This window comes from Empidonax traillii, unplaced genomic scaffold, assembly GCF_003031625.1.
Source record: "Empidonax traillii isolate 1590-97213 ecotype Southwest subspecies unplaced genomic scaffold, ASM303162v1 scaffold14:size4059594, whole genome shotgun sequence".
Classification (NCBI taxonomy): Eukaryota; Metazoa; Chordata; class Aves; order Passeriformes; family Tyrannidae; genus Empidonax; species Empidonax traillii.
The window spans coordinates 1,532,973-1,551,731 of record NW_020955207.1 but is presented as its reverse complement, the minus strand read 5'-3'; the positions used below and the strand labels follow the sequence as shown (position 1 = coordinate 1,551,731).

General features: G+C 40.1%; 1 protein-coding gene across 2 annotated transcripts in view; it reads left to right on the top strand.

Annotated features, from left to right (window-relative positions):
* Positions 1 to 18,759, top strand: part of TRANK1 (tetratricopeptide repeat and ankyrin repeat containing 1) — a 57,510-nt gene that overhangs the window by 26,911 nt on the left and 11,840 nt on the right. For both annotated transcript variants that reach the window (XM_027891809.1, XM_027891798.1), the window contains exons 10-19: positions 965 to 1,120; positions 1,496 to 1,747; positions 2,615 to 2,791; positions 4,129 to 6,993; positions 7,603 to 7,802; positions 8,257 to 8,394; positions 12,035 to 12,175; positions 12,789 to 12,945; positions 14,064 to 14,152; positions 17,781 to 17,884. In XM_027891809.1, the coding sequence (XP_027747610.1) occupies positions 965 to 1,120; positions 1,496 to 1,747; positions 2,615 to 2,791; positions 4,129 to 6,993; positions 7,603 to 7,802; positions 8,257 to 8,394; positions 12,035 to 12,175; positions 12,789 to 12,945; positions 14,064 to 14,152; positions 17,781 to 17,884 (4,279 nt within the window). The remainder of the gene's footprint in view (positions 1 to 964; positions 1,121 to 1,495; positions 1,748 to 2,614; positions 2,792 to 4,128; positions 6,994 to 7,602; positions 7,803 to 8,256; positions 8,395 to 12,034; positions 12,176 to 12,788; positions 12,946 to 14,063; positions 14,153 to 17,780; positions 17,885 to 18,759) is intronic.

Here is an 18,759-nt window from a genome sequence, read left to right as displayed (position 1 = left end):
AGAAAGCAGGCTTGGCAGACACTGCCAGCACTCTCCAAGCTTCCACGTGGCAGGTTAGTGGATGCTGCAGGCTTCAGCCTTAGATAAGCGAGACTAATGCAGGAACTCACTGTTCCCGAACTCCGGCAGAAGAGAAGAGGGAGGAAGGCCGCTTCTTCCCTCTTATTTATACTATGATTTACGTAAAAATTGTATGGAATACTGGGAACACTGCCCCTTCCTTGATTACCAACTGGTAACCAGGGAAGGCCTAGATTAAAACCACCACATTCTTCTAAGAGGAGAAATTACTTTATGGCTGTATTTTGTAAATGGCACTGAGGAATCAGACTAGCTCAGGTCATCTGACTAAAACTGTAGTAGTAGTAGTATTAAAAATGATGACAAGGAGGAAGGAATAAAACCCAAGAAACACAAATGTTGCACAGTACCATTGCTCACACCCCACTAACCGATGCCCAGCCTGTCCCCAAGCAGTGAAGAGGGGCCAATTGTCCCCAGTTTATATACTGAACATGACATTATGTGGGGTATGGAATACTGCTTTGGCCAGTTCAGGTCGGCTGTCCTGGCCATGTTCCCTCCCAGCTTCTTGTGCACCTGTTCAGTGGCGGAGCATGGGATGCTGAGAAGGGCTTTGTCTCAGGGTGAGCACTGCTCACAACCAAAACATCAACCTTATCCTCATCCTATATCCAAAGCATGGCACTGTACCAGCTACTAAGAATTAAAATAACACTGTCCCAGGCAAAGCCAGGACAAGAGTGTATTTGATGAAAGTATCAAATATCCTTTGGTATCAGAAATCCATCACAGGACTGGCATTGGCAGTAAGTTTCAACCATATGATTTTTTAATCTGCCACTACGGGTTTCTTAGAGCCCTGGGATGTAATGCATTGGAGTCTTGCCCTGAAAACATGCCGTCAAGGAAGTGGATTTTCAATTTCTGTGATGTTTTGCAGGGGGAAAGGAAGGTGGCATAGCTGCTACAGATTCTCTCCGGGATGTTGTGGAACAGTTTGTCCAGTTTTACAGGTTTGAAAATGGAGCACATAATAAAAATGTATTGAAGGAAGGTGCTGTTAAGCGATTTTTGAAAATCCTGTCTTCTTTGGAAGGTACAGTGAGTTCACATTTCTCCCTTTCACAAAACTTAATTGCTGTGAAAAATATGTTTGATGCTAAACATGCATTTTGCCCTTTTACCCTTCCTTATCTTCTCTATTTCTGCAACTGTTATTACTGAAATGATGTGCTTTTAATTGTATTTACTGTTTGTTTTTGCACTTAGAATCACTGGAATATGCACAAAAATTCAGCATGGTGCATCAAAATGTTCAAACTTACTTGGTGGACAGCATAAGGATGGAAAAATGCATTTTGCTGTTCTTTGCTTTGATTTTAATGAGATAATTATTCTGAAACTAGTTTACAGTGAAATGGATGTCATTATATGGCTTTAAGTGAGTTATATTGTGTTGACTGTCTTGCAGAAATCCCTGAAGAAATCCCATGCAACATCTCCCAGGCCTGTGCTAACAGCTTCATAAAACAGTTGCTGGAGAAGGAAATGTGGCATAAAGTTTTGCTGCTGCTAACAGGGAAGGCCAATGGGGAAAATCCATCCGGTGGAGGACTCTTCAAAAACTGCAGTCTTCCAGATGTTGACATTGGCAACGTTATCCAGCAGTGTGAAAAATCAGATACTCAAGTGCACCTGATAAGATGCTTGCTTGAACTAGGAGGTGAAAACCAGTGCAATATTAATGTACTATAAGAGATCCAGTATGTTATTTGACATATTGGGAGCAACATGGTCTCAGAAATACCAATATATGTGGGGTTTTTTGTGGCTCTGCATAAGTGCAGCAGCTTGTTGGAGCTGCTGTGCATTGGCTACATATGCCATATGGGAAGGTAGTAAGGCTGCGTGGGTGGAAGATTTTAGTCAAATGAAATTGGTTTGTTAGGGTTGGTAAAAGGTCAGAGACTTGTTGCTCCTTTGCTTGTAGTTTGTTTTGATTTCTTGATTTCTCTGTCTTCAGCCACAGTATTGTCCTGATAGAAACTGTTAGCCGCAGCCTCTGGTTCAGTCTGCTGTTACAAGTAACTTACTACTTCATTGGTTTCAAAAGCATGACCAGATGTCTTTCTTTTTTTAACTCCTGTAGACATTATCATTCTTCTTGTTTTGCATGCAGTTATTGCAAGGATTGCTCTGGCATTTTTCGTTGAACCTTATAGCTTGATGCTAGCTTTAAGTTACGGACACATAGTCCTGATGAAGCCTTGTGAGTGCCAGAGGTGCAAGAACGCTTTTTATTTCAGTCAATGACTGACTGGCTTGAAGAAGGTATGTTCTGGCCTTTATGTCTTCCTGTCACAACAGGAGAACTGCTTGCTCATCTTAATGGGAGATAAGAGGAGATTGTGAAGATTTTTCTTACTCAAAAATGTTTAACAGATATGTGTTAAAAACTAACAAAAAACCCCAAACTGTCACCTGCTTGGCAATCAGCATATGCATGCCTTCATCTGTTTAGAACTTTCTGTAATTAGCAGATCTGGCATATCAGATTTAACCCCTGATATTTTCCTGTCCTTCACTCCAGCTCTGCCAGATGGAATTACAGCCAACTCTGAAGTTCCACTGCAAATATGCCTCAAAAAGAATTACTTTGAACTGGTGTATTTGCTGCTGACCAAAGGTGCAGATCCTCAAAACCTCTCTGTTACGCAAGGAGATACTCCTTTGCATGCTGCAGTTTCCATCTGTTTAAATAATAGAGGTAAGGCTTTTGCTGCAGTAAACATCCCGTTTTCTTATCTATCCGACCCACTTCCCCTTCTGCTGCTGTTTACTGATATGCTTGCAGAGGCAGCAGGTCAGGACGTCTCACTGTCTCACTCAGCCCCCAAAGTTTGCAGGCCAGAGGATACACAATACTCTTTGTTAAGCTGATGTGTTCTGCTCTTTGGTTCCCGTGTCTGGGACTATAAAAAGAGGCAGTGGCAGCTCAAGTGACACTGGAGAATCAAACAACTGCAGTGTCTCTGTCAGTTACTCTTTTGTGAATATACAAGGCTCTTCTTTGAATATACAAGGCTCTTTGAAACCCTGTAAAATGTGGACTAGGTGGGAATGGAGTAAACTGAAAGTATCTAGGAAGAAATTAATTTTTTGTTCAGTCATAAATCAAACAAAGTTTTTTCAAAGGGAGAACTGAGTGAAAGGACTCTAGGGCTTACATAAAAATACAAGAAAGTAAGATAAACTATTAATTTTTAAACACATTTCATTGGATGTGTTTAGAGAGATTAGAAGCAGAGCTACTGCCACTTGTAAAATTTTAAATCAAAAGATTAAGAAGTCCAATGAGAATATCTTCTCTTAAGTATTTTTCACTGTGTAAAGTTTTTAAGGTGAGAATTCTTTACGATGGCTTTCATTGTCACTATTTTACAGATAGAAAAGAAATGTTTTGCATAAATTATCTTGTTTAAATCACATATATTATTTGGATGAAATCCAGGAAGCTGTAGAATAGATATATATGTATATTATATCTTTTCCCCCCAGGGAGGTAACCAATCTTATTTTGTAGGAAGTTGCTTTAGGGATCTCAGATATCAGGAAATAATTGGGATTTCCTGCAGGTTATTTTAATAAAACAAAGTTATCTTCAGCAGGTTGCTTCTGGGTGCCATATTAAAGTGGACCAAACAACCCCAGAGCAGTACCTAGAGCTGCTGCTTGTCCAGATGACCAGTCACCAGCATTCCTTGGGTAGCAGTCAGGGCTGATATTAGAAAACAAACAAGTCCGTCTGTACCCAGAGGTTAAAAAGGAATGAAATTGAATGATGCTATGAGAACAGTTTCAGCTCTAGGGATTTATAAAGCTTTGTTACCATTGTATTGTTTTCCCTGAATCTTAGGAGAGCTCAGGTTTGAGCCATTTGAAATAAGCATATTTTACAAACATGAATTGTAGATTTTGATTTTCTTTTGACAGTAAATAGATTTTAATTCGCTAGCTGCAGAAAAAAAAAATAAATATTGTTGGCATACAATGCATCCTTGTAAAGCAAGTGATTTCTTTTTATATTTGTTTCTCTCCTTTCAGATGGCACTGGTTTAAACATCCTGAACTACTTACTCGATCTCTTTGCTTCAAGACCTTCTGACTTTCCATATCTTAATCCAAATATACAAGATGAGAATGGAAATACAGTGATGCATATTGTTTTTCAGAGAGGATTTTCAAAGCAGACTAAGAGAATAGCAGAGTCATTGGCAAAATTCGACATAAACTTTAATATAAAAAACAAATCTGGAAAAGATGTGAGGCATAGAATTAAAAAAAATGACCCACTGCTACTTGCCTGGAATAATGCTGCGCTGGAGAAAAAGAAGCACCGGCAAGATAGAGCAGGGCAGTTGGTTAAAACATCTAAGCCCGTTCCAGCCTCTGAGGCTTCACAGTCAAAGGGCACAAGGCATTCTTCATCTGGGTCCTCATTAAAGACACCGTCTGGCAATGTAATGCCTAATGATTTAAAACCCCCGTGTTATGTAAAAACAAAAAAAGGTCAGTTGGCAAAGCAGAAAACAGAAGGAATAAATAGCCCCTTAACACTGCAGGAAAGTCTAGTGCAGGCAATCACAGCTTTAATTCAGCAACTGAAGGTGGGTGACACGCAGAGAAAGGATCATCCTCTGGTACAAAAGCCACCTGCAGCTCAGACCAGTTTGGAAGAGGGAAGAAGTTCCTTGCAACCTTGTGGAAGCATAGCTTTTCCTGAAGGAAAAGGGCATGATTGGAAGAAAAAGAAGGGAGGAGGGGAATTTAATATGGCCCTGCCTAATGGAGAGAATGAAGAAAAGGAAAAGAGTCTGGATATTGAGGCACAAGAGCAGGAGTTTGATAACATGACCTGGGAAATAGAGTGCACTCCTGAAACGCTGAAGACTTTAAGCAGCAAAGCTGTGCCTCATGATCTGAAAACTAAAACTATAAGGACAATTAAGCAGCTTGGCAATGGGGAATGGACTAGGGGCCTTCAGAAGCCACTGAAACACCTGAAAGCTAATATCCGGCTGTATGAAGCCAAATTGGACAAAGGTGCAAGAATGCTATGGGAACTTGCGATTGACTTTTCTCCTCGTTGCAGTGAGAGTCCAGAAAAGATCATGGAGACAGAACAGACAAAAAGCCTTCCAGAAAAATCAGGTAGAGTTTACACAGAAATAATTAGAATTTGGGCCATTGTTCTTGACCACGGCAAGCTGGACCGTACCTTAGAAAATATATGTATTTCCTACAATCGCGGTTTATCCTGCATCTTGAGGAAAAAGCTGAAGTGTATAAATGAAGGACATCAGAACCACAGTGTGACAACAGAGAAGCGTGTTCCACGTTGTTACGTTGAAGACATGGCAGCAGAAAAACCAAAGGAATGTACCATGCCTGAGTATTTCCCTCCAGCCAGTGCAGCAGAATTGGAGTACAATATAATAAAATTTCACAGTTTCAGTACTAACATGGCGCTTAACATTATAAATGACGTGCAGACTTCTGTTGAATACCCTTTCCGAGTTGGGGAGTTGGAGTATGCAGTAATTGATATCAATCCAAAGCCCATGGAACCAATCATTCTAATTGGGCGAAGTGGGACAGGGAAGACGACTTGCTGCCTGTATAGGCTTTGGAAGAAATTCTATTCATACTGGGAAAAATCCACCTTGGCGAATGGACCTCTGCTGGAGAGGCAGACATGGCAGCAAAGACAGTGCAGTGAGTTTGAAAAAGCCAGTTTAGGGAAGGAAGAGGGTGAAATAAAACAAGACAGTGATGATTCGAGTGAGGAGCAGGTGAACGACGAGCAAGACCAGGACAGTGAGAATGGAAAGGTTCCCTCAGGCACAGCTGGTACAGAAATGAATTCATGTGATGACTGTGAAGCAGACCAAATAAGTAGCACAGAAGCATCAAACAGGCTGGAGCATCTGCACCAGATCTTTGTAACAAAAAATCCTGTCTTATGCCAAGAAGTTCAGAAGAATTTCATTGAACTTAGTAAGTCTTCCAAAGTAACCAGTCACTTCAAGCCTCTGGAGCCAAATATTCACAAACTACAAGACGTTAAAGATGAAAATTTTCCGCTGTTTGTCACCTCTAAGCAGTTGTTGTTGTTATTAGATGCATCCATGCCTGACCCATTTTTTCCAAGAAATGAAGATGGAAGCCTTAAAAGAATTATTATTGGTTGGAGTCCTCAGGAAGACTTGGTCATACCAAATTGGCAGGACGAGGATGAAGAAGGTAACCTTGAAGCAGAACATAATGAGGATGGAGGAGCTGCAGATGCGTACTCCAGGGAGAGTGATCCTTGGACTTTTGTGACTTACGATGTATTTGCAAAGGAAATATGGCCAAAAATGATAAAAGGTAAAAGCCTGTACAATCCAGCGTTGGTTTGGAAAGAAATAAAATCTTTTCTGAAAGGCTCTTTTGAGGCACTGAGCTCCTTTGGAGGCAAACTTACTGAGGAGCAGTACAAAAGGCTGGGCCGAAAGAGATCACCGAACTTCAGGGAAGACAGGAGTGAAATCTATCATCTCTTCTGTCTTTATCAGCAGATATTATCGCAGGGAGGTTACTTTGATGAAGAAGATTTGCTATATAATTTGTCTCAGCGACTTTCAAAGCTCAGGGAACTGCCGTGGTCCATCCATGAGTTTTATGGTGATGAGATACAGGATTTCACACAAGCTGAGCTAGCACTGTTAATGAAGTGCATCAATGACCCTAATGCCATGTTTCTAACTGGTGACACTGCCCAGAGCATAATGAAAGGAGTTGCTTTTCGTTTTAGTGACCTGAGGTCACTGTTTCATTACGCAAGCAAGAGCTCCACGAACAAGAAACAGCGTGTTAGAAAACCAAAAAGGATATATCAGTTGTACCAGAACTACAGGTCTCATTCAGGTAGAGTATAAAATTTATTTATGAGCTGAGTCTGTGCTCTTCATATGTCACTAATGATTGAAGTTTTCTACCAGCCAATTCAAAGCATCTCTATGTGGCCTGGTTTTTTCAGCAGATCAGATGCACAGCTTTTTCTGATATGTCAGCTCTATATTTTGACATCTCCACTGGGGAACCAAGAATGAACATTTTTAGAAGTGTTATTTTTTTTGAACATTCATGCTTGCTGCATGTTTTGGCTGTATTTGTTTTGAAGGAAAATTTAAGCAAATGTTCATACATATTTCTATTGTCTCATCACCAATGCACTAGACTTTGCAGCATTGGTGTGCTGCTTCTGCTTTTCTTGTTTCTCACTTATGGCCTTCATTTTTTGAGAATGCTGGCAAGCCTTTGCAGCATGCTTTCTGGTCTTTACAGGCCCAAAAATGAGATCCACTCAAAATGTCAGAAACATAAACTGGACCTTACAGCTTCTGTTTTTTTCTGGCTAGTGTTTTTTTCCTGATATGTCTTGATTTCAAAATTCTTACAAAATCTTTTAGAAGTGTGTTTGTGAGAGAATTTGAAACAGGCTGAACCTTAAAATCTGAATTCTGCTTTTTGCAGGTATTCTCCGTTTAGCATCTGGAGTGGTTGATTTGCTCCAGCATTATTTTCCAGAATCTTTTGATCGGCTTCCTCAGGACCGTGGTCTCTTTGATGGACCAAAACCTACAGTCTTGGAGTCCTGCAGTGTTAGTGATCTAGCGATTCTGCTGAGGGGCAACAAAAGGAAAACACAGCCCATTGAATTTGGAGCACATCAGGTTTGCTTTTCTTAGGCTTTTTGCAGATTCTTCCACCTCTGTTGCTAAATAATAATTCTGTATGGACTGCCCATAGCTTTCTTTTTTAAGCCTTTGTCTCACTGATAAATTATGCTTTTTAAACTTAGAAACCTTTATTGCGTTGGTTTCTGTTTCTTCTTCATACGTCTTTTCCTTTTTTTTGCATCAGGTATTGTCTGTCCTGTTCCTTTCTAACTCCAAATTTTGCAACACCAGATCTAAAACTGTCTGCACATGCTGCGCATTTGTCAGTCTCTAATGGCAGTTTTGTGACCTCTTTCGTGGAGTGTGCTGAAATGTCTGTGTTAAATGTTGTCTGGTTTTGAGAAGGCTCTTACATTATTGTGACGTTTGGCTGATTTCGCTGTAAAACTGTTACCTTTTTTATTCTTTGCTTCCTAATATGTTTCTTTTTTCCTGTATTTTATGGCAGGTGGTATTAGTGGCAAATGAAACTGCAAAGGAGAAGATACCTGAGGAACTTAGTTTGGCACTTGTACTGACAATTTATGAAGCAAAGGGCTTGGAGTTTGATGATGTACTCCTTTACAACTTTTTCACAGATTCAGAGGTATTTAATTCTTACTCCTTTTTCTGCATTTTTTCTGAAGTCAATTTTACATGTGGTCTAATTAGCATTTCAGTTGGGGAAGGATTCCATTTTCTCTGAAGATGAGTGGTTTCATCACAGAGGTTTATGAATTGAGATCGCCTTCCCTTAGTCCTGTATTTTCCTTCAGGTTGACTGTTAAAATTTAAGGGAGAGCTGTGGGGTACACACAACATTGCACACGTGCACACACAGACACACTTCTGCTGCATACCAAGACTACTCCTCTAGCTTACATCCTGTCTCTCCTGGCTGCTCCCAGTTCAGGTCAGTTGGTGAAGGGACACTTCATCACTCTCCCATATTCTTTACTTGAGTTCCAAGTCCCAGAAAAGCACTTTATATCCCCCCCTCCCCCAGCTTTGTATCACCATAAAATTCTAACCTAGTTGTTTAGAATAAAATAGTGTGTGTATGTGTTTGGAGGGGTGGGGAGGAACATGCTCTGTAGCCTTCCTCAGCTTAGCTCCAGAAAACTCATTGTGGTCTAGCTCAGGAGTTGTCAGGAAACTTGAAAAGGTCTCAGAGCCTATAGTGAACATCATTGCCCATAGTATGGCCTCAGATAAAGAATTCCTTTCATGGAGATGTTGTGTTTTGTGTTCTTTTGCCCCATTTGTGGTTCTCTGGGGAGCTCAAAGCCTTGTAACTCCCAGACCTGTCAGGGGAGCAGTCCACGAGGCTCCTTGCAGTGGGCTATCAACTACAGCAGCCTCGCTGTTGTTGCCAGATCACTGCAGAACCCTCCTGCCCTGTCCTGAGCCAGCCAAGTAAGCAGCATTCCTTACTGAACGTGCCTGCAGACACTGGAGATTGCCTATGACTGAGTTGCTCTGCAATTAAACATTCAGAGTGAACAGCTCTGTTGCAGATGCCCTCTGCCTCTAGCCCTCAAAACAGTGTCTCAGATGTGGTTTTCAGCAGATGAAAACTGAGGGCAGCTTACTGTGGCTCTTCTTAGAGGCTAGCAAATGCTTCTCATAGGGAAGAGCTTGAGAAAAATGACCTTTACTCTGACTTACTGAAGTTTGGGGGCAGTACAATACTGACTGTCACAGTAGATTTCTTAAAGTTGATTTGGTTTTGGTGATGCAAGTCGTACTCAGAAAAACAACGAGCCGTTTATAAGAATTTAGCAGAATCAGTTTAACAGAGTTGAGTTGTATAGGGCATTTTAGCTTAGACTAATAATGCATGTCAGGCCTGGAGAGCTGTTTTCATTCAATTCTTCTGTGTTCCTGTGAGTCATGAGTAATTGAGCTGATTTGAGCAGCTAAACAAGCAGGCAGGAAAGAAGCTCACCTTGAGGTTTTCTAATTTTAAAAAGTTGAATCTGTGAACTGCTGTAAACGCAACAATGTGGCTGTGTGCATTTTGTAATGTACTGGGTTATCTTTTTATTTGTCTTGAAAATGAGATTTAAGAATAATCTTGTTTCAGGAAGCAGATTTTGAATGAAGAATCCAGAAGGTAAAAAAAAGCCAAATCCCCAAAACCCAGTAAGCTGTTGACCAAACCAATACCATTAGCGGGTTGTCATGTTGCAGTCTATGACAGGGTTAGAAATGTTTTGATAGCTGATTTATTGCAATCTTAACTTCAAAATGCATCATCATCAAAATACATTTTGCAAGAAGTTTCCCACTTTTTCTCATAGGAAGCTAGTTAAAATATATTGGGTTGCTCAAAGGTCTGAAGTACATAGATTGTTAAAACACTGTTTCTGTCTTTTTGCAAGTATTTTTGATTTTGTGCCAGAAACCTGGCACTATGTAATTAGATTTCAGTTAAATACCGAGGAAGGGAAAAATAGGCATAACTTAAAATATACTTACAGTTTTAAGGTATTATTTTTTATGATTTTAAGGTTACAGTTTTAAGTTTTGTAGCGGATTAGGAACCCGCAGAACGGTATGATCAGGAGCTGGCATTTGTTACGTGGCATGAGAGTGCACAGCACTGATCTTCTGCCACAGACTTAACTTGTAGTTAAGCATGTCTGTGCATATTTCTCATGTGTCCCTATGCTGGAGTCCAGTATTCTCTGACCATGATGTTTTAGATTTTCTGCATGCGTAGTTTTTTTGCTCGTCTCTGAGCATTCTTCCTAGAGGATGTGTTGACATTTGAGCCCTGGCTGAGACCAGCGTTAGTGATTACTAGTATTGCACAGTAAGCTTAATATCTTCTTTGAATGAATGAACAACCATCTTGCTCGGGAACCCTGAGGGTGAGAATATATGCTTGCATGGAATAAGGGTGTGTCCACTTTCATGGCTCCAACCCCTTTATTTTGTTGATGGGCTTCACCAGATCATGGTTTACCCAAGCACCATTGATGACTTGCACACCAAAGCTGATGTCCTAAATTTCCCTCTTGTTAATCCACTACATTTTCCTGCCAAGGTGAATGATCTGGTCCCTGTTCAGAGAACTGATTTACTGGTGCACCAGAAAAAGGACAGCACCAGCTTGCCTCTGTTTGTCTGGATCCTTCTTGCTCCAGGTGGAGCACAGTCTCCTTGGTGCTACAGTGATGAGGAGGTTGGTGAGTTGTGGGCCAGCTGGTCTGCAACTCACTGAGCTTGTCAGTCTTGTAGAGTCAAGGAGACTTAGTTGCTGCCCTTCCTAACCTGCAGGCCAGGATGTCTCCAATATGTCTTAGCGCATTTTAGCATGACAGTTGGAAACTTCTGGGTGTTATTCCACCACCATTTACCTTTCACCCTGTCCCAAGCTGGCAGGGGTCTGCCTTCCCAGAAATCAGCACATCCCTCCCTCAGTGACTTTGCCTGTTGTGGTATTGGGCTTTGTAGGAAAATCTTCATCCCTAGGACTAAAACTTGAGCCTCATCTGTGGGCAGGGTACCTGATCTCTTCTGTAGATGGGCCATCCATTGTAGGGGTGTTCAGCTGAAAATCTATAGTCCACCCAAGGAAGTTTTAATGTTTAATTTCAAATTTTACTAATTTGATATATTGAATCTTGCATATGATTTGGATTTATAAGTGATACAGCAGTATCCTGAAATCCCAAGGCAAGCATAATGTAATGATGGCAATATACACTGGAATTATAATAAAAGCATGATTCCATTTAGCAGTCCCTATATACGTACATACGTGTATATATATATATATATATATATTACCATTAGCTTCACCATCGTGATGCTGGCCATCCTCAGTCCCTGGGAATTAATCCATAGCTTGAAGCCAGCTTAAGCCAGTTGCACTCCTCCAGGTTTGTTTTGCTTGTTGCTCAGTTTTCACACACACTGTTGGGCTGAGGTGTGTCTTCGCTTCTGTCTCGGCAGCTCAGGAAGATGTTACTCTCTACTAGCTATTTTAGGAGATGTTGTTTATATGCCTCGATGGTCACCTGGTATGGACAAGTATCTCAAACAAAGGTTGTGCTGAGATGAAATTCGGCTTTCTTGATGAAAGTTGATTATTCTTTACATTCTTCCGTGAGAATTTTTTTCCCCACTCACCTCCTCTGGGCCTTCTTCAGTTGTAGAGATGGACTGGTCGCAACATACAACCTTATCTTTTGCATATATACTGCATACAAGTAAACCTCATTCTCTTGATATTTTAGGCTAGCAAAGAATGGAAGATAATATCTTCTTATAGTCCTGATTCGGATGTGCAAGTGGGAAGCAACTTGATAAACGAAATACCATTAGAGGATGCTGCCGGTGTGCAGAAAAGAACTCCTTTTAATGTAGAAATGTACAAGGTGAGTTTTTTGGTAATGTTGGGAATAGGAAGGACAAGTTAAATTCTTAAAACTTAGAAATAGGAAAATTTCTTAAATACTTTTATTCTGTAGTTTCATGTTTATCGAGGTTGCTGTGCTGTTTTGGTAGTTATTCATATTTGTGCAATATAATACTGATTTTAAAAGATAAGAGGTTTTTTGCAAAGCAGTTTGATAAGAGAAGAAAACCTATGTCATAGACTTTTAGGTATATTTACAGAGCAACTGTGGTTAAAGCAAGTAGCAAATCAGCTTGTCAATACTGACCTTTTCTATAGTGTGTTTTCCAGTTGGTGTCACTACTTTGAAATTAAGGAAACTTCTTAGAATCTAGTGAGTCAGATATTTTCAGGATTGTATGGTGCAGCTGCTAGATTTACAGCAGTAGTTGCTTGCTAGTTAGCTGCACAATGGTTTATGTAATTGTAAAATGCCATATTTAATATTTAGACTTACTTAAAGACGCTTTCTTATTTATTACGCATTCTGTATAAATTCTCTGTTTTCTGATAACTGGAAAGTATGTTTCATTCTAATAATTTAGCTCATCTGGCATTTCATTTATTTTATTTTATTTTTTGTTCTGGTTCAGATGCTGAATGGAGAACTCAAGCAATTGTATACTGCCATTACAAGAGCCAGAGTGAATCTTTGGATCTTTGATGAAGACTGCGATAAACGGGCTCCAGCTTTTAAGTATTTCATCAAAAGAAAATTTGTTGAGGTTGTCAAAACAGATGAAAATGAAGGTGAAGTTGTCCTAAAACTTTCTTAAAAGACTGTCAAACAGGACAGCTTACTCATCCTTTCTTGCTTTTAGGCCATGTAATAAAGAAGGTTAAATTCCTTGGTCCTTCTAACAGTATGCACTGATAACTGCCCTTGCAAATTTCCGCTTATTTCAGCAGGTCTTAATTCTTTTGTCTCTAAAATCAGTTGCATATGTTAAAGCATAACTTCACTGCTAATTCATTAGTATAAGTTTCGTTGCTGTCACAGGGACTAGTAAATTCATATATATAAAATATTCATTAAATACAGATGAATTGGTGGTCAGTACTAGGGTTTTTACTGCATTTAAAGTTAGCATGGGATACAGCAATTATCACATAAGCTTGCTATACATATCTTAAATGTTAAACACGTGCAAAAATGTCATTTACCAACCTGTTGGTGTCTGGTGTTTGGTAAGGGGTCTCTCAGCCTCGATGGGTAACCTTGAGAGGCTTTCCTACTCAAAAGGAAGATTGCTGCCACTCAGCCAGCTGCTGTGGAGGGAGAACTCAATGAACTTGAATGGCTGCAGATATTTATAGCTTTGAGCTGTTAAAGTGTTTAATTTGTAGTCACATTTTCTGCTGTGTTAATGCAGTTTCAGCCACTTACCAGCCCAGTCTCCAGGCAAACTGTGTTTTTTGTTTTGATGCTGTGTTCTCACTGATAGCCTCACGCAACAGGATTAACTTCAATTAGGCCTCCTTGCTGAGCTTGAACCACAGTTCAGGTAGTTCGACCAGGAGGAGTGCATCCGTCACACCTGCACAGTAACAAAGGCAGAAAAACCGTCCCAGCTAAAAGAAATTTATCAATTAAAATAATTTGTTTTCTATAAAGAGAATGGATTTAATAAAAAGATTCGTCCAAAAAACTAGCGTAATTTTTAACGGTCATTCAAAACCAAACCCAACTTGTTGATTTTCTGTGTTGATTGAGAGACATAAAACACATTTAACTCAGAATTATTATTATTGGTGTGAGCACAAATCGTAGAGCTTTATGAGATGTTAATGCTTAGTTTTGGTACCTGATAAATGATTTCTGTAGTTTATCCATTTTAACATAAGATAATTACTCTTTGCCCTTCTAGACTTAGATGACAGCATGTTTGCTAAAACTTCAACTCCAGAAGAATGGATTGCACAGGGAGACTACTATGCTAAACATCAGTTCTGGGAGGTAGGAACATATGTTTATCTGAAATGAGGATTCTTGTTAATTCTGAAACCTCTTTTTTTTTTTTCTTTGTATCTATAAAATCATCTGTAAACCTTCAGTTGCTGTGTAGCAGTCTGTCTTGGTTTGTGCTGTGAAGTTGTGTAGGCATCTACAGACTACTTGTCAGTGTCTTACAAGAAGTAAGCAGAGAGGTCAAGCCTATTGTTTGTAATCTTAAATTCACTACTCAAAAGTTTGCAGTCCAGTGAGGGAAGGACATTTTAATATGCACAAATGAAAGACACTTGGAATAAAACAACTATTAGCAACAATTGGAATTGATTGAAATCTGTGAATCTAAACCTTATTCTTGATATTATCATTGCACATAGTGTAGGAGAAGAAAAGGATTTCTTGGAAGTACACTGATTTGGGCAGTAAAATGATGGTTTAATTCTCTTCCTTTTTAAAGAACATGGAGATTTTACAGGTTTTTTTTCCTAAGTTGGTAGTTAATACAAGTCCAGATAATAGGATGACAGTTAATTGGATGAAAGCAAAACAGAGCCAGGAGAACGCCACCAATTATTTTACAAGGAGATAAGGGATATCTATAGATCAACTGCCCTTGTCCTTAGGGATGATTTTAACTTCCCAGATGTCAACTGGGAATATCATCCAGTGGACACCAACAGGTCCAGGAAATTTCTGGAGCATGTTGAAGAAGATAACCATTGGGTACAGGTACTAAGGGAGCCAACTGGGAAAGGTGCCCTTCTACATTTGCTGTTTGTAAGGAGAGAGGGACTTGTGAGTAATGTGGTGATTTGTGTCTATCTTGGTCATAGTGGCCACAAAGTAACTGAGTTTCAAATTTTTGGCTATAGAAGAAAACCTGCTAGCAAACATTTGACTGATATGGGGATAGCCCTCTCTGGGCTGCTGAAGGATCTAATTAGTAAGGTTTCCTGGGAGTTTGCTTTTGAAAATCTTTTGGTCTGTGAATGCTAGGCACTTCTTAAGAGCCGCCTCTTAAGAGTGCAGGAGCAAGCGATTCCAGAGCACCAGAAGTCAAGCAAAGGGTCAGAGTCTGGCTTGGCTTCACAGGAATCTTCTTCTAGAACTTAGACAGAAAGGGAAAGTGTATGGACGTTGGAAGCAGGAGAGGTGACATGGGAGGACAACAGAGATGCTGTTACTGTAGGGAGAAAATTTGTGTGGCCAAAGCTTGATTAGAGTTCAAGCTGTCCAGCACCTTTTATGATAAGGTCATCCATATAGTTGACCAAGAGAAGCCAGTAGATGTGGTATATTTTGGTTTCAGCTAAGATTTTAGTACTGTCTCTCACAGTATCCTTCTGCATGAAAAGTCCAGCTTACAGCGAGACAAGTCCATAATACATTAGATGGGAAATTGACTGACAAGTCAGGCTCAAAGACTTATAGGAAATGGGGTTATATCAAGCTGGAGGCCAGTCACTAGTTGGATTCCCTAAGGCTCAGTTTAAGAGCTGGTGTTCTTTAATGGTTTTAAAAATAATTTGGACACAGGACTTCAATGGACATTAAGTAAATTTGCCAGCAATACTAAACTAGGAGGATTGAGAGGAGCTGTTGACTCTCTTGATGAAGAGGCCCTGCAGAGAGACCTCAGTAAGTCAGAGGGCTGGGCAATCATCAGCTGTATGAAGTTTGAGAAGGGGAAGTGCCCGATTCTGCACTTGGAGTGGGGCAACCCTGGTTTTGTGTATAGACTGGGGAATTAAAGGCTGCAGAGCCGAGCTTCAGAAAAGAACCTGGGAGTCCTGGTCAATGACAAGTTGAGTCAGCTGTGCCCTGGCAGCCAGGAGGGTTAGCCTGGGGATTGGAGGGCATCAGGCAAAGCATCACCCATTGGTCAAGGGAGGGGATTGTCCTGCTCTGCTCTGCTCCTGCTCTGCACTGGGTGGTCTCACTTTGAATTTGTGTGCAGTTTTGGGTGCCACAATATAAAAAAGCCACTAAGCTATTAGAGAGCATCCAAAGGAGGGCAATGAAGATGGTGAAGGGTCTGGAGGGGAAGCCTTATGTGGAGTGGTTGAGGTCACTTGTTCTGTTCAGACTGGAGAAGATGAGATTGAGGGGAGACCTCACTGAGGTCCTCAATGTCCTTACAAGGGGAGGCAAAGGGGCAAGTACTGATCTCTTCACTCCTGTGAACAGTGACAGGACTTGAGGAAATGGCATTAAGCTGAGTCAAGGGAGGCTTAGGCTGGATATCAGGAAAAGGTTTTTCACTCAGTGATTGAGCACTGGACCAGGCTACCCAGGGAAGTGGTCACAGCACCAGGCTTGTCTGAGTTCAAGAAGCATTTTGACAATGCTCTCAGGCTCATGATGTGATTCGTGGGGTGTCCTGTGCAGGGACAGTGGACTCAGTGATCCTGATGGGTCCCTTCCAACTCAGCATAGTCTATGATTCCGTATATTCTGATCTGAAAATTCCATCGAGGGTAGAGTGTCATGTGGTTTTGTTTTAGGCAGTCCTGTGAAGAGCAGTAAGTTGGAATCTGATCCTTCAGAGTCCCTTTCAACTTGAGATATTCTATGATTCTGTGAAATAAAATTTTGGATACTTTCCTGGATAGTGGCAAAAGGAAAGCTTCTGTGTTTTGCTGGTAGCAGCACAGAATTTTCTGAAAGGAAAATAGATACTTATAATAAGGCAAAAAATCAAAGCAATCAGCTGCCACTATACAGACAGTCTTTATCTCCCTTTGAAAATAAAAGGCAATTCCCTAAGTGGACAGAAAGGAATTTAGATAAAAAAACCAACACAGCTAAAAAAAAAAAAAAAAAAAAAAAAAAAAAAAAAAAAAAAAAAAAAAAAAAAAAAAAAAAAAAAAAAAAAAAAAAAAAAAAAAAAAAAAAAAAAAAAAAAAAAAAAAAAAAAAAAAAAAAAAAAAAAAATCTTGGAATCTGAAATGTATTAACTATGTTATCTGCCATTCTGCCTTCTCTATAACCCTCATCTTTGCTTATCATTGCTACCCTAAGAAAAAATTATCTAGTGAATTTGGCATTTCTAAGAGTGGCTTGCAACGTGCAAATTCCAGACAGACACAAACACTAAATTAGTGGATAGAATAAAGAAATCATGGTGTTGCTGAATTAGCAGGGTGATAATGGAGCAGACCTTGCTAGGAGCATGGTAATTCCTGGTACCTCTGTTTAGTTTATCACAGAAAAGGCCTGGTATGATCAAAGCACGGAAGAATGTTTTGTGCTTTTTGATTTCACTTTGCATTCATTGATTTTCTTCACCTTTATTAATATGAGGTAGATGTCTTGTAACTTAATTAATGGTTTAGGCTATCATTCAAGTTGCATATGCTATTTGTTCTATCAGCCTACCAGGAATTCTGCTTTCACTACTTCCATGTAAAACATTGTAATTAATACTCTAATTTTGATAGTCACATGTGGACTGACTTCAAAGCTTTTCTTTTTGTCCTAAAAATATACTGCAATGTTTTACCTTTTCCTTCTTCCAGGCACCCTGCCATTCTTTCTGCTTTCCATTACAGTGACTAAAATTAAATATTGCTTTTATGTGATAAGCCATGGACTGGATGCACATCTGTGAATGTTGTGTATAATTTCACCCCAGGTGGCAGCCAAATGTTACCAAAAGGGTGGAGCAGCTGAGAAGTCAAAACTGGCCCTGGCACATGATGCTGTTCTCAAAGTGCATGCAAAGAAAAGCAGCCCTAGGTAAGTGTCAGTGCAGATGAGCGAGTGTCATTTTGTGGTGCCAGACCTACTAGAGTCTGGAGGGGGAGATTCACACCCCAGTTGAAGGACCGGACTGGAAACATCAGAGAACAATGCAGGTGAGGTGTCTTCACATGTTTGTGGGTGTCAAAAGAGATTTAAGAAATGGGAAAGACTAGCACAACAGAATGTGGGGCACTGTTCCCTTTGGGGAGTAGTGGAAAAGTTGTACACCATAGGCTGTACAAATGAAATGTGACCCTTGAAAGGACTTGCTGCTCATGTGAAAAAAAAGCAACAGCATTTACATTACCTCAAGAGGCTTTATTTTCTTCGATATAGATAGAAGAACGTAATCCATCAGCAGTGCTCAATTTCATTTAATCCCACTGCATATTCATTTAATGAAGAGGAAGGAATGTTGTTGTACATTGGGGAAGAAAAGCTGCTAGGAAAAAGTGAGCTTTGGGGTAAAATTAGAGTCAATTTAAACAAAACAAGCAGAACTAAATCTGAACCAAAGGACAGTTTTAAAGAACAGATTTTGAAATTAATCATTTAGTTCATGCTGTCAGCTGAGTAAAATAGCTCAAGGGTTTGACGGGGGGAGAGTATGCAATTTGCTGAAGAGGCTGAGAAACTGTTTAGAGCTCATCTCAAATAAGACAATAAAAAACTTAATGGAGAGAGGTCTAGAATCAGGGGGAAGACCAACAAGGCTGACATCATCATAGGTGTCTGTTACAGACCGCCCTACCAGGATGATGAAGGAGATGAATTATTCTATAAGCAGCTGGCAGATGTCTCAAAATCGTCAGCCCTTGTCCTTGTGGGTGACTTTAACCTGCCAGATATCTGCTGGGAGCTCAATACTG